The sequence below is a fragment of the Drosophila navojoa genome, chromosome X (genome assembly GCF_054131105.1).
Source record: "Drosophila navojoa isolate 15081-1374.11 chromosome X, UAZ_NAV_1.0, whole genome shotgun sequence".
Classification (NCBI taxonomy): domain Eukaryota; kingdom Metazoa; phylum Arthropoda; class Insecta; order Diptera; family Drosophilidae; genus Drosophila; species Drosophila navojoa.
This window is the reverse complement of record NC_142895.1, coordinates 679,941-693,642: the sequence shown is the minus strand read 5'-3', so window position 1 is coordinate 693,642 and position 13,702 is coordinate 679,941. Positions and strand designations below refer to the sequence as shown.

Sequence of the window (13,702 nt, the reverse complement as noted above, 5' to 3'; positions counted from 1 at the left end):
GCTCGTAATGGTATAAGACTTTTACGTTTGAACCAATCTTCAGCCTCTGCTACATCGAGTCTCAATGGACTCTCTAGAGAGCATACCCCCTTGTCGTTCGAAGACCTCTGCCTACCTCATTGGAGTTCATGGTCTCGAAGCGTGCCAGAATTTCCTTGACCGATATCTTTGATTCCGTTGGCTCCTCCAATATCGTCTCCATGCGACTGACCGAGCCGCTGCTGGCGTTGCTGACGCGTCGCGTCTTATTGCCCACCATGGGCATGGAAATGGGAATGGGAATGGGCAAGCTGATGGCGCTGGCTAATGTCGTTGCAGTGGAATCATTTGGATCCTGCTCCTGCTGCTGCTGCTGCTGTTGCTGCTCATCCATCTCCTGCTGCTGCTGCTGCTCCTGCTGCTGCTGCTCCTGCTCTGCCTCTCCATTGTTGTTGTTGTTGTTATTGTTGTCTCTTTGGTTAAGCCGTAGCTTGTAGTTGAGCTGCTCCTCGTAGCAGCACTCCTCGCACAAGCTGCCATTGGCGTCGATCGATGAGGCTGCCCCACTGCAGCACTTGTACACGATGTCCTCCTCAACGCTCCACGCATTATCATAGTCCAAGCCACCCGCAGCAGCACCACCAACACCACCCCCCGCAGCCAACGCCGCCGCATTCGAGTTGGCCATCTCCAGGCAGCACTGCTCGTTCAGCTCGCGAATGCTCTCGTTGGTCAGCTGATCGAGATCGCTGCGACGATGCAGCTGCAGCTGCTGATGCTGGTGGTGCACCTGAGCCGCTGTGGTGCCCGTGATGTGTGCGATTTCGGCATCATCCGAGTCCGTGTAGAGCAGCTCCGGCTGCTCCTCCTCGCAGCTATCCTGATCCGTTAGATTGTTGAGCGAGTCCAGTGAAGCGCATTTCTCCGCCTCGCCGACCTCCTGCTGCACCACAACCTCCTGCTGCTGCTGCTGCTGCTGCTGCTGTTGCTGCTGTTGCAGCAGCTTGAAATTGTTGGCCTTGTCGTGGTGCATTTTGTGTATCAGCGACTCCACTTTGTTCACAATGCTGCTGAACTTGTGCGGCACACTGCCGCCCACAATGCCCCCGCTGCCGCTGCCGTGGGTGCTGCCGTTGCGGCTGCTGCTGATGGATTCGTGGGTCCTCGTATCACAGGATTTGCTGCTTCGAACGCTGTGCGACATGTTGCATGAATGTGGAGCTGTTGTTGTTGTTGTTGTTGTTGTTGTCGCTTTTCGTTTGGCTTTACGTTTGTCCGAAATTCCGAGGCGGCGGCGCGTGCCAGTGAAAGTTGTTAAGCCATAGAGCACAGCTACTAACTGGCCAAACTACTGCACGATCATCATGAATGTTTCGCTATATTGTTTACACACGCACAACGAGAGCGAGCGAGAGAGGGAGAGAAACACTCAGTGTTGTTTTCGCGTAAATACGCTGCGTATACGTGATTTTTAGTCACTTTTAGCCACTATTTTTTCTTAGCCACTTTTTTCTGTTTGCAGTTTTTCAATTTTCGTGCCAGACCTGAATTTAATTTGATTTTTAATTTGCCTTTTGTCAGGCTATCTATCGTTTTTGCTGCCACCTGACACCTGTCGAGAAGCCATCAAAAATTTGCTCGAGCCACAAAAGCAGAAAAATCAACAACGAAAACGCTTGCAGCAATCGCAACAGGATGCTCCAAGCCGTTCATTGAACTTGAGCAGGCAAACAAGTTCGTTCGCACTGATGCGAACATAAAGAGATATATATGCATATGCAGATTATCTAACTGTTATATGAATGTTATAGATCACTGAGGTGGGAGAAAAAATTAGAGAGAAAGGGAAGAAGGCAAGCAAAAGGAATAAAATTCAAATACATTCGTAGTTTGCATATTCAGAGAGGACTAAATTGAAGAATTACTAGAATATACCCTGAACCTTGCTGAAGGGGAGAGAGACAGAGAAAGAGAGAGAGAGAGAGAGAGAAAGATGCACAGATATGAGAAACTAAACTCGAAAGGTATTTTCAAATTGATTTTTAGTGTGCATAGTCCCAACTGTAACTAAAGATGCATACTTGAGGTGGGTATGCTCGACTAACAAATACCTAATCCTTTTCACTTTCTAAGCTTCTAAGTTCTAAAAGACTAAAGGAATTCAGTTCTAGTATCTAGTCAAGTTGAAGTTGATATAACAAGTGAATTTCAAACTGAGAAACCTTAATACTGCCTTACACCATCTTTTCTCAGTAGCTTCAATGATATAAAGTAGCCAGCCTTCTCTAGACAACTCAATTTCAGCCTTGATTAATAATTTCCTCAATAACTTCGGAGTGATATTTGAAGGCGAATGAGGTAATGCGAAAATGCGATTATCGATTCGAATGCAGAATTTATAATAATCTGAGCTCTGTCGCAGTTTGTGTCAAAAGCAGCTGCGCAATCAAAATATAACAATCTATAGAGATTGATAGGTTAGATAACATCTGATCATATATGCTTAGGCTGGTATGCTCAGCCATGCTCAAGCGTTTGCCAATTCCTTTGAATTGCAATTCAAACAAACTTTGTTTATAGTGTGATATTTCGTTCAGTTATTGATATGCATATTGCTTGCTTGGGTATTATGCATATTGGATAAGTTTTAGTTGATTTTGTTGACTTTGTGCAGATGCTAAACTCAGTCAAATGTAGTCTGCCCATACGGAAGACGTGACAATAAGACGGACAATAGACTTCCCTGCGACAAAGAGCAGCAAATTTTGCAGCTCTGCCGGCCAATGGAGAGACAGACCCAAGTGGGGCTAACTTGCTTGAAGGCAACCGGACGAAACGAGTCACGGGGCAAAAATTGACAAAAACTATTGATAGAGCTATCTATATATAAATGCATATCATATATGTATATGGATATATGTATATCCACATGCTTATAATATCCCACAGGGAGCTGATCTCTGACAAAGCGATCTTCATCTATCCTGCGCCTCCAGAAACGAAAATCCATCTTTTCTCTCTGAACTCTATTAAAATATTACATGAATTTCCCTCAATATAGCTTCACACACAAGTTTAAGAATGATCCGCTTGTGAATCCTGTTGGACGTAATTCTCAGACAAGGGAATTTCTTTGAGCTAACACCTGCCAAAGGTCAATAAGGATTCGCTTTGTAAACATTGTTGATCGTTGCTTTATATAATTATATAATCTATAGATCGATCTAAAGAGCTTAGTCAGATGTGATCCAACTACAGCTGGCTGATCCTCCATAGTTTATAGTTATCAACAAAAAAAAAAGTATATGAAAACATATTTATATACAAATATAGATTCAAAATTGCAATCGCCTCGGCAGATTCACATTGAATATAAATAATACTCCATTTATAGGCACTGACAACAAAACTTAGCTCTATATATGTATATATAAGAGTTCACTATATATTTATATCAGATCTTGTATATGCATATATATCTCTGAATTGTCATTCGGGTGTCGGTGTCAAATCTTTTAGGCTCAGGCATCGAACCGTTTTCTTTATGGGGTCAGGCACAGAACGGCTAAGACACGATATAAGACACTCAAAACAAAAACTTGGCCAACAGAAAAAAAAAAAGATAACAGCAAATAAATCTTTATGAATCTGAAGAATTCGAATATCGACGAACGTATTTTTCTTGTTTTCTTTCTTTCGTTTTTTGCTTCAAGAAGCGCGCCGCGTGATGCCGTTAACGAACGCAACTGAAAACTGGGCAGAAACTGGTCAAAAGACCGACTTGACCAATACAGTCAGTCAGAAAGAAGAGAGCGAAAGAGAGAGAGAGAGAGGGAGAGTGAGTACCCAAGAGAGAGAGAGTGAAAAGTGCAGCAGGGCCAAGCGGAGCGTAAAAACTCCAAAAGAGAAAGAGAGAGAGAGAGAGAGAGAGAGCAAATGCTCAAAACGAGTAGTGCAACAGCTAAAGGTGTACGTGGTGTGTGTGTGTGTGTGTGTGTGTGTGTGTGGCTAACTGTTTTTTATTCGGCCAGTAACAGTCTTGAGCAGGTTTTGGAGCTAGCACCAAGTTTGGCGTTCGACTAGTTTTCACGCATAAAACTGAATTAAATTAAAATAACTTAAGGCGAGCTGCATTCAAAGAAAAGCAGAAAAAGCGAATTGAATGCGTATGAGTGAAATGTGAACGAGCATTGAGGCACTTAGTCAGAGCGTATATGGTCACACTAAAAAGAGTGAGAGAGAGCGAGAGTGAGAGAGAGGGGAGAGACTGACAAACTGTGATTGATGACTGCGAATGTGATAAGTGTGAACGAGTATATCAGGCAGTAAGTCAAAGATTATAGCGCATATACGGTCACACTGGCACTGAAAAACAGAGAGAAAGAGAGAGAGAGAGAGGGAGAGACTAAGATTGATTGATCTACTGATAAACGAATGCGAATGCGAATCTGCAATGTGAAATGCGAGTGCGAACGAGTATTGAGACGGTCTGTCAACGTATATGGTCACCCTGACGGACAGAGGGTCGGACGCAGCAGACCCACTGAGCTTCAAGCACGCGTGTAAAAATGCGCTAAGCCAAACAGTTGAGAAGGCCAAAAGCAGAAGAAGAAGAAGAAGAAGAAGAAAGAGCAGAAGCAACAAAAAAGTAGGAGTGTGAGGGGCGGGAGGGAGTGGCAGAGAGACGTAAAGAGAAATTACAAATATTGTACATATATATATGAATATGCGTATACATATGTATGTATGAATATAGAGCAATATGAAGGTCGCCCCAAAAAGGTCTCTGGAAAGGTGCGATATGAGAGGAGAAAATAGCTAGGTTTACTATATGTATATATGAATGTAAAGTATACTCTATAAATAGAGCAGATGTATGCAATACCAGATATGGGATATGATTAGAAAGAATGGGCATAGGTAAAATCTATATTAGAGCAAAATAAGCGAAGAAGAAGAAGAAAGAAGAGCAGAAGAGATAAAGATGAGATAGAATCTTAAAGCTTACAACAATATTAAAGCTCAGCTGGGAACAAGACAAGAGAAGCTGAGGCAAAAAGCTAAAGTTTCGGAATGCTAAGACGGCCCAAAGTTCTCTCAGAGATCAACTCTCTTCATCCAATAATATACAATCTCGATTACAGAAAGTCTTTTCCCAGGCAACTCTCAATCAGACAGCTTCGAGCTTTTGCGCTCGCTTTCGCTCAAACTCAAGCAAAGCTTGAAGCTGCGCCCAGCCCCAATGGCAGCTAACGGTGCAGAGCTTATAACAGAACTGACTTCACACGACTAGCAGATACCCTATAGACACAGCAGATGATTCACTAGTTCACTAGTTCTTTTTCTTTAGCTCAGCAGCGATTCATGCTGTTCTATCCCAGCCCATGAACTAGTTCACTCTTTCGTTCCAGCAGCCTCCAGTTCAAGCTCAAGATGAACTCATCTTGCTCTGCTGTTACAGCAAAAAGGAACATAGCCAATATACCCCATACCAATAGATCTCCATTAGGTAAGCGGACTTGTGACTCACCTTTCGGAACTCCTGCACAAAGGATGTGATCATCGTCTGGATGGCCGCAGCCCGAGTCGCGTGCAGCGCCAGGTGCTTGCCGTTGCGCAGGTTGAGCTGCAGGGCGGCTGGGCGTGGCAGGGTGACAGCGTTCTGTATTTCGGCAAAGGATATAGCCTGGACGACAATCAGGTAGTCGGCGTCGCGCCTGGCCAGATAGAGGCCGCTGTGCGAGACGCCCATGATGGAGACATCCGGGTAGAGCGGCGCGCCCTGGACCGCAAAGAGTCTAGCGAAGTAGAGGGGCCAGTCGCGGGCCATGTCCACGAGATGGCGCTTGACCAGGGCGCGCACCTGCTGCCCGCGCGCCGCCAGCGTGTCCACGCTCACGCCGTGCCCGTGCAGCATATTGAGGGCGGCGTTCTTCTCCTGGGGCGTGATGCGCAGGCAGGGCGTGACGCCGAACACGTCGCTCAGCACCTGAGCGAACAGCAGGTCCAGGGCGACCGGCGGCCCGATGGGCTCGTGCGGCTGGAAGACCTCCTTGCGCACGCGCAGCTTCCATGGCACCCGGTTGTAGGTGAGGCAGGCGCTGACCGTGCTACTCGACGGGCTGGCCGCCGGCGTCACGGCGGCTGGCGGCGGTGGCACTGGGGCGGGCACCACCACGGCCGGCAGGCTGGAGTCGATGGACTCTTCGCGCGCCGAGCTGGCGGAGCTCTTGCGCTTGCGCTCGTGCTCGTATTTCTGGGCCATGTGCGTCCGGAATGTAGCGGGCGTTGAGGCAAGCGACTCCCTCTCTCTCTCGCGCTCCCTCTCTCGCTCCCTCTCGCGCTCTCTCTCTCGCTCCCTCTCTCTCTCCCTCTCCCTCTCTCTGAGCTTGGCGCCCGTGTTGTCCATGCTGGCTTGAATCACTCTTGGCGGCGCCGGCTGATAGACCTTGTGGCTCTCCTTCTCGCGCTCCACCTGCCGCAGCTCGTAGAGCCGTTCGCGCTCCCGGTCCCGCTTCTCGCGCTCCTTTTCGCTGCCGCTGCCCGAGGCGGGGCCCTCCACCTCGGCACGATCCCACACGGACTCGGAGTAGTCCTCGCGGTCCCTCGACCGACTGCGACTGCGGGAGCGCTCCCGCTCGCTCTGCAGCTCCTGCTCCCAGACAGCGTGCGACGACGACGACAGCTGCTGCTGTTGCTGCTGCTGGTGGTGGTGCTGCTGCTGGTGCATCTGTTGCTGCTGCTGCATCTGCTGCTGCTGCTGGTGCAGCTGCATGGGCTGCCTGACGGCGCCGAACGTGTCGCGCTCCTGCCGCTGTATGAATGCCGGCACGTGCTCCTTGCGGTAGTCGGGCTCGGGCTCGCTCAGCTCCACGGGCGGACTCTGCGGCGCTGGCGGCGGCGCCGGCGGCGCCATGCTGGGCGGCCTTATGGGCGGCGGTGGTGCAGGCACGTTCGGTGCCGGCGGCAGCAGCACGCCCGGCCAGGCACTGGGCGGCGCTGGCACGGGCATCGGGGGCGGCGACAGCTTGCCCTCCATGCGCTCGATTTGGGTGCGCACCGTGGGCAGGGCCTCGCTGGAGCTGGAGCTCGCATTGGCGCCAGCGAAGAGTCCGCCCAGCTGCTGCTGCAGCATCAGCTTGCGCGTGTCCTCCAGCTTGGCCGGCGCCCGCTGGTCCGACTTGTTCGAGACGGTCGAGCGCACCGAATGGCCCGCGGTCACCTGCTCCAGGCGCTGGCGCATCTCCGAGCTGAGCTTCAGCTTGCCCACGCTGCCCGGCGGCGGCCGGTCGGCCCCAATCTCAAAGCTCTTCTTCGCCAGCTTCGTGGCTGTAATCGTGGTTGTGGTGGTGATAGCCGCTGTGGTTTGATTCACTTGCATTTGCTGATGCTGCTGGTGCTGGTGCTGGTGCTGCACAGCATCCTGGACATCTCGCCCATTGCTCTCCAGTCGAATGCTGCTGCGCATCAGCTGCGGCGTTGGGCTCTTGCTAGACTCGATCTCGAACTCCTCCCACTCGATGGCCGTGTGCTGCTGCGCCTGGGGCGTGGTCTTGCGCTGCTGCTGGCGCAGCTTGAAGGCGAAAAAGTCCTCCTCGGTCTGGAACTGCGGCTCGCCCTGCGGCGGCGGCCAGCGCCACTTGCCAATGCGCACAGTCTTCGCCCGGCCGTACGGGTCCAGGAAGTGGCGCGTCTCCGACGGATCCTTGCCCTCCAGTGGTGGCGGCATCGGTGGTGGCGGCGGCGGCGCCGGCGGCTGCATGCCAGCCGTCGCCTCCATGACCAGGCTGCTCGACCTGGTGCTCGTCAGCAGCGTCGTTGTCTTCAGCCGCAGAGGCGGCGGCGGCGATATGGGCGCTGCGGGCGGCGATCCGCCGCCAGTGCCGTTGCTGACGCTCGCATTGGGATTGGCAGTCGCGCTGGTCGTGGCGTTCGCCGCCTGCTGGCTGAGCAGCGTCTGCAGCGCCTGGTTCTGGGCGAGCAGCTGCTGCTGTATCTGCAGGTTCTGCGCCATGGCGGACTGGAGGAAGGCGCGCTGCACCTGCTGCTGGTAGAGCGAGGCGGCGGGCACGGCGTCTGGCTCACCGCCAGGCAGCTGCATCAGCTGGTGGATCAGTGGATCTGCGGCTCCTGCTTGGCTGTGCTCGGTGCTGCCGCCGCCCTTGATGCTGGCCACCAGCTGCGCCCGGGAAGCGAGTGCGTCCAGGGACTCATCGAGAGAGAGGTCCAGGAAGTCCGCCAGATCGGCGGAGTCCTGCTCGGCAGATAGATTCTCATGCCGCCTGCCGCCTCCCTTGATGCATGCCACCAGCTGGTGCTGCGAGGCGAGTGTGTCCAAGCCATTGTCCAGGCTGAGGTCCATAAAGCCTTCCAGATCGGCAGAGTGCTGCCCGACTTCCTTGTCCTTCGCCACATCCTGTGACTTGTTCAAGAGCAGCAGCTCATCGATAAACTCCTCCAGTTCTGCCTGATCGTGCTTGATTTCCGACAGCTCCTCCGAGCTATTCAGCAGCAGCAGCTCGTCTATGAACTCCTCCAGATCAGCTTGACTCTCTTGGTCCGTCTTCCTACCGCCCGCCGGCTGCTCCTCAGCACGGCGACTGCCACGTATGCTGGCGGCCAGGGAGCGCGCGTCGGACAGCTCGTCCAGAGAGCCGTCGAGCACCGGACTGAACAGGTCGTCCAGGAACTGATCCACATCGGAGGCCTGCGAGGGCACGCGCACGCGCCGCACGTGGGAGGCCAGCGAGGGCGCCTCACTGGTGTCCGACATGGCCGAGGAGCGCGTCGCGTACTCCGACTTGTCCATGTTGTACTTGCTGGAGTGGGCGGAGCCATGGGAGGCGGCGTGCGAGCGGCGTCCGGCGTGCTGGGACTTCTGATAGCGCGGCGCCGACTCCTTGCCCATGGGGGCCAGGCGCTCGGCCGAGTGGTAGCGATCGTTGAGGCGGCTCTCGGAGAGGCCCAGCGCCAGGGTGTGCAGTGGCGACTCCTGCGAGTCGCTGTCGGGCAGCGGCAGCTGCTGGCTGCCCATGTCGGAGGCCAGCAGATCATCCAGGGACTTGGAGCGCGACTTGGACTGGGCGCCCGGCAGCAGATGCGGCGTAATGGGCTCCTCAGTGCGCTCGAAGTAGCGCTCGTTCAGGGCCGAGCTGCGCGAGAGCAGCTCCCGGCTGCTGCGCCGCTGCGGCTGGGCGGGCTCCTCCTGCTCCCTCTGCTGCTCCCGCTTGGCCGCCGTGGTGGGTGGTGCGGGTGGCGGCACGCCGGGCCGCTTCACGGCCTCCGGCAGCGAGGTGCGCGCGAACTTTGCGCCGGAGCGCAGCAAGTCGCTGCGCGGGGCCGGAAAGGCGGGGCACAGCTCCTTCTCGGCAATCAGATCCATGACATAGTCCAGGCCGCAGCTGTCCGTCAGCTGCTGGCCGTCGTCGAGGACCAGGGTCCAGCCGCGGCTGGCCACACCCAGGGTGGACACAGCCAGGGCGGCGGCCTCCTCGCAGCTGGTCCAGGAGTCGACGGCCACCGTCTGGGTGGCCTCGTCGGGCAGGGTCAGGGGCAGCGCCATGTCGCAGCCGCGCGACAGGGCGCGCCACTCCAGCCAGGCGGGCACGAAGCTGCGGCAGGCCGCCGCGCCCGACGGGCTGCTCTGCTGGCGCAGCAGCTGCCGCTGCAGCATCTGGCGGTCGCTGGCCGGCGCCTCGTCCGTGACGAACTTGAGCAGGTACTTGCTGAACGCCGGGCTCGGCTGGAAGCAGCACAAGCACTGGCCCAGCAGCTGCCAGAGGCGCGCCGACTGGGCGGACTCGGCGCCGTGCAGCTGGTTGCAGAGCTGGACGAGGATCTCGTCGCGCAGGCCGCGCGAGCTGAGCGCCTTGTGGACGATGTAGTCCGAGAGCAGCTTCTCCTTGGCGCCCTCGCCCTCCAGCGCCTTGTCGCTGCTCCAGCGCAGGATGAGCTTGAAGACGGCCAGCGCGTCCTGGAAGTCCTGGTCCCGCGATGCGGCGCGCGTCAACAGCGGCGCCGTTATGGGCTCCCTGCGCGGCTGCAGCCGCAGTCCGTTGCAGTAGACGCTGCTGAACTTGCCAAAGCTGAACTGGGCCAGGTCCGAGGGCAGCTGTGCGCTGGCCGGCGGCGGGCCAGGCACCGTGCCCAGCACCTTGACCAGGTGCCGGTCGCTGTGCGGCGGCGTCCAGCCCTGCAGCTTCGAGTAGATGAAGGCCAGCTCGGCGGGTATGTCCAGGTAGCTCAGCTGGCTGCGCTCCAGGTTCGCCTGCTTGGCCTCGCGGGCCTCGCGCGCCCGCTGCGCCGCCTCGCGCGCCTCCTGCCGGCGCCGATGGTCGGAGCGCAGCTGCTGGACGCGCCGCCGCGCCTGCTTGCCGCGCCACAGGCGCTGCGCGGTGAGCGCGCCGTGACGCAGTCGCTCGTAGCGCTGCTGCTGCCGCTGCCCGCGCCAGCGCGCCTGCAGCCGCGTGGCAGCCGCCTGGCGTCGCGCCAGCTGCCGGCGCACCAGCATGCCGCGCACGTGCCGCTGGATGTGGACCGCCGCCTGGCGCAGGCGCTCGGTGCGGCCGCTCTCCAGTGAGCGGTGCAGCGCCTCGCGCAGGAAGACGCGCGTGGCGCCGAGCTGGTAGTCGGGCCCCTCCACGCCGGTGCGCGGCATGGACTCCAGCAGCATGCGGCAGAGCTCGCGGTAGGGCGTGCCCCTGGCCAGGGGCGTGCCGAGCAGGTGCCGGTAGCGCTCGACAAAGTGCTGGAAGCGCAGGCGCACCGGGTAGCCGCGCTGCCGTATCTGGATGGTGTCGAGCATGCCGAGGTAGCGCAGCTGCTGCAGCACGCAGGGCATGTCCATGCGCAGCGGCTGCTTCTCCTGGTTGGGCTTGATGCAGCGCACGAACCAGGGATGGCAGCGGCCCATCGACTGCAGCAGCTGCTGCAGCGAGTCTGCGAACCGGGCGGCCACAGTGGGCGTGCGCGGCTTCATGGTGACGAAGCGTCCGTTGCTGCCCTTGGGCAGGGTCTTGCCGGCGTCGCGCTGGGCGCGCAGCTGCTTGGTCAGCTCGCTGACCAGGGGCAGCCGGCTGGTGGCCAGCAGCTCGAGCACATCGCTGCGCAGCGCGTCGCGGTTCTTGTCCAGGAATCCGTCCACGCAGTACCACACCTGGCCGGCGTAGTGGGTGATGCCGAACTCCTGGGCGCCGATCCGGGGGCGCGCGTACAGCTCGCTCAGCGCGTGGTTGTAATGGCATTTCTCGAGGAAGCTCAGGTCGGTGGCACGCGGAAAATTCGACTCGTCGTCGAGCAGGTGGCAGATGCCGACCGGCTTCTTGGCCAGCAGATGTATCACCGGCAGGTTGTCGTCCCAGGCGAGCGGCGTCCACTCCAGGCGCTCCCGGGCGTACTCGGCCTGCTCGAGCTTGAAGACGTGCTTGTTGAAGTACAGCTGGAGGTTCTCGTTGGCGTAGTTGATGCACAGCTGCTCGAAGCTGTTCTCGGCGAGGTCCTCGAACCCGAAGATGTCCAGGATGCTGATGCGGTGGGCGTCGTGGGTGCCGCCCTTCTGCACGATCGAGTTGATGCGCGACACCAGCCAGTTGAAGAGGCCGGCGTAGAGGGCCTTGGCGAACGCGTCTCTGGCGTCCAGGGCCTGGTCGATGCCCAGCGGCGTGTGCAGACGCTCGGCCCGCGCCTCGGTGGTGCGGCTCGTCAGCGCACGGTGCATGCCCTCGGCGCTGATGTGGAGCAGGTGGGCGGCCCACTTGATCTCGGCGTCGGAGCCGATCTCCACGCCCTCCTGGCCGTGCCGCAGCTGCCGGCGGTGGAAGTAGACGTTGCCCAGGTGGAGCACCGCAGCCAGCACCCGCACAATGCTCTCGCGCTCGCCCTCGGTGACGCCGAGCACCTGCATCGCGCTGAGCAGCGAGGCCCAGTCGACGCGGCCGCTGGCGCAGTCCGTCGCGCCCTGGTTCAGATAGAAGTACTTGTCCGCCTCGAGCAGCCCGTACTTGGCGCGCTCCGCCTCGCTCAGCCCGCCCAGCATCTCGTAGAAGACGTGGTAGTTGCGCTCCCCAGGCGCCTGGGTCACGATGCGCGACTTCTCCAGCAAGTACTGCGTTATCTTGGCGCCCACGATGGCGCCGCTCTTGAAGTACACCTCGAGGTACTTGCCGAACCTGGAGCTGTTGTCGTTGCGAGCGGTGCGCGCGTTGCCGAAGGCCTCCAGCAGGGGCGCGGCCTCCAGGATTTGCTCTGTGATGACAGCCGAGGCGCTGCCTCCGCCGGGCACCACGGCGGCCAGGTACTGCATCACCAGCTTCGTGGACTCCGTCTTGCCCGACCCGGACTCGCCGGAGATGACCACCACCTGGGGCGAGGGCAGCGCTGCATGCGCTGCGGCGCCGATCGCGAACAGATGCGGCGGCAGGGCGCCCAGCGGCCGTCCGGCGTACTGCTTGGCCACCTCCAGGCCGTAGGCATCGGGGAACATTTTGTACGGATTGACCGCAATGAGTATGCTGCCGGCGAACGTGTAGATCAGTCCCTTGTCGTAGCGCAGTCGCAGATTCCAGAGCAGCGACGCCTCGTGCAGGTCGTCCAGCATCGTCATGTCCTCCACGCCGCTGCTGCCCAGGTCCTGGCGGGCGCGCAGGCTGCCCTCGCCTGGCTGCAGTGCGAACGTTTGTGCCTGTGCGTGAACGGAATTTTCAATTAGTTGAGGCCACACTTAAATTATATCTAGGGAATGCGAATTATCAGGATGTTAAGCTGTCGAAAGTCGGAGAATATTGAGGAGAGAAGAGTCTTGGAGAGATCTAAGACTATGTGAGCTTGGGAGAGATCTGAGATTGGGCAGGACATCGTTAGGGTATTTGCTCTCAGAAGCGGACATTGGAAGAGGAAGGACTCTTGGTAGGCGACTTCCGATAGAAGATTGATTCCTTTGCTTTACGATGCTCCTCTCGAGAGTTGGACAAGTTATCTTCATGGGAATTTCATTGCATTTCTAGTTTCTTTCACATCTTTTGATATCTCTTGATGTGCATTATGAAAATCCCCATTGATGACTCGTCTGCCGCATGGAGCAGCATTAATTTATAAGCTGATGAGCGTGGCGAAGCAAGAGCCGCCAATGGAATTTGTCAGGCTGCTGTTGAGGCTAAGAAGTTTAGCTAAAATGCATGGGAGCCAGAAGAGTCGCCGGGCCTAATTGGATTTTGGTTGGCGGAGGGGAATTAGATGCGGATTTTAGAGTTTGGACTTGAGCGCTCACATGGCGGGCCATCACGTCGCTGCAGAGTGTGGAGAGGCGCTTCACCACCTGCGGGTAGCGGCACTTGAGGCGATGCTGTCGGCGCAGCAGCAACTGTTGCTGCTGCAGCGGCGATTGCTGGGCGAACAGCTCATCCAGATCCTCGAGGCTGGCTGGACGCTGGCGTCGCAGCACGTGAGGCGAGAGCAAGGCCAGCGATGGCGACTGAGCCGGACTGGGGGTCACGGAGCCGCAGCCGCTGCCGCGTTGCCATGGCTCCAGGTGGAAGCGTACGATGCGCATCTATCGAATATCGACTATCGACTATCGAATAGCTAGAACTGTTAACTGATAACCGAGAACCGAGAACCGAGAACAACAACAACAACAACAATAGGAAAAAGATACGTCGTTGGCCGCCGTCTCGAATGCAACTGAAAGGAATCAAGAGCCAAGCGTCGAGACTTCGCTACAGTTTTT

At 56.9% G+C, this 13,702-nt stretch overlaps 1 protein-coding gene across 3 annotated transcripts in view; it reads right to left on the bottom strand.

Annotated features, from left to right (window-relative positions):
• Nucleotides 1-13,702, bottom strand: part of Myo10A (unconventional myosin 10A) — a 34,270-nt gene that overhangs the window by 8,260 nt on the left and 12,308 nt on the right. The window contains exons 3-4 of one of the 3 annotated variants that reach the window (XM_089265186.1): nt 13,244-13,525; nt 5,510-12,658 (exon numbers count right to left, since the gene is read on the bottom strand). In XM_089265186.1, coding sequence (XP_089121312.1) covers nt 5,510-12,658; nt 13,244-13,525 — 7,431 coding nt within the window. Of the gene's footprint in view, nt 1-115; nt 1,413-5,509; nt 12,659-13,243; nt 13,526-13,702 lie in introns of those variants that run through there. The other 2 variants (XM_030388266.2, XM_018109959.3) reach the window with 2 other exon arrangements.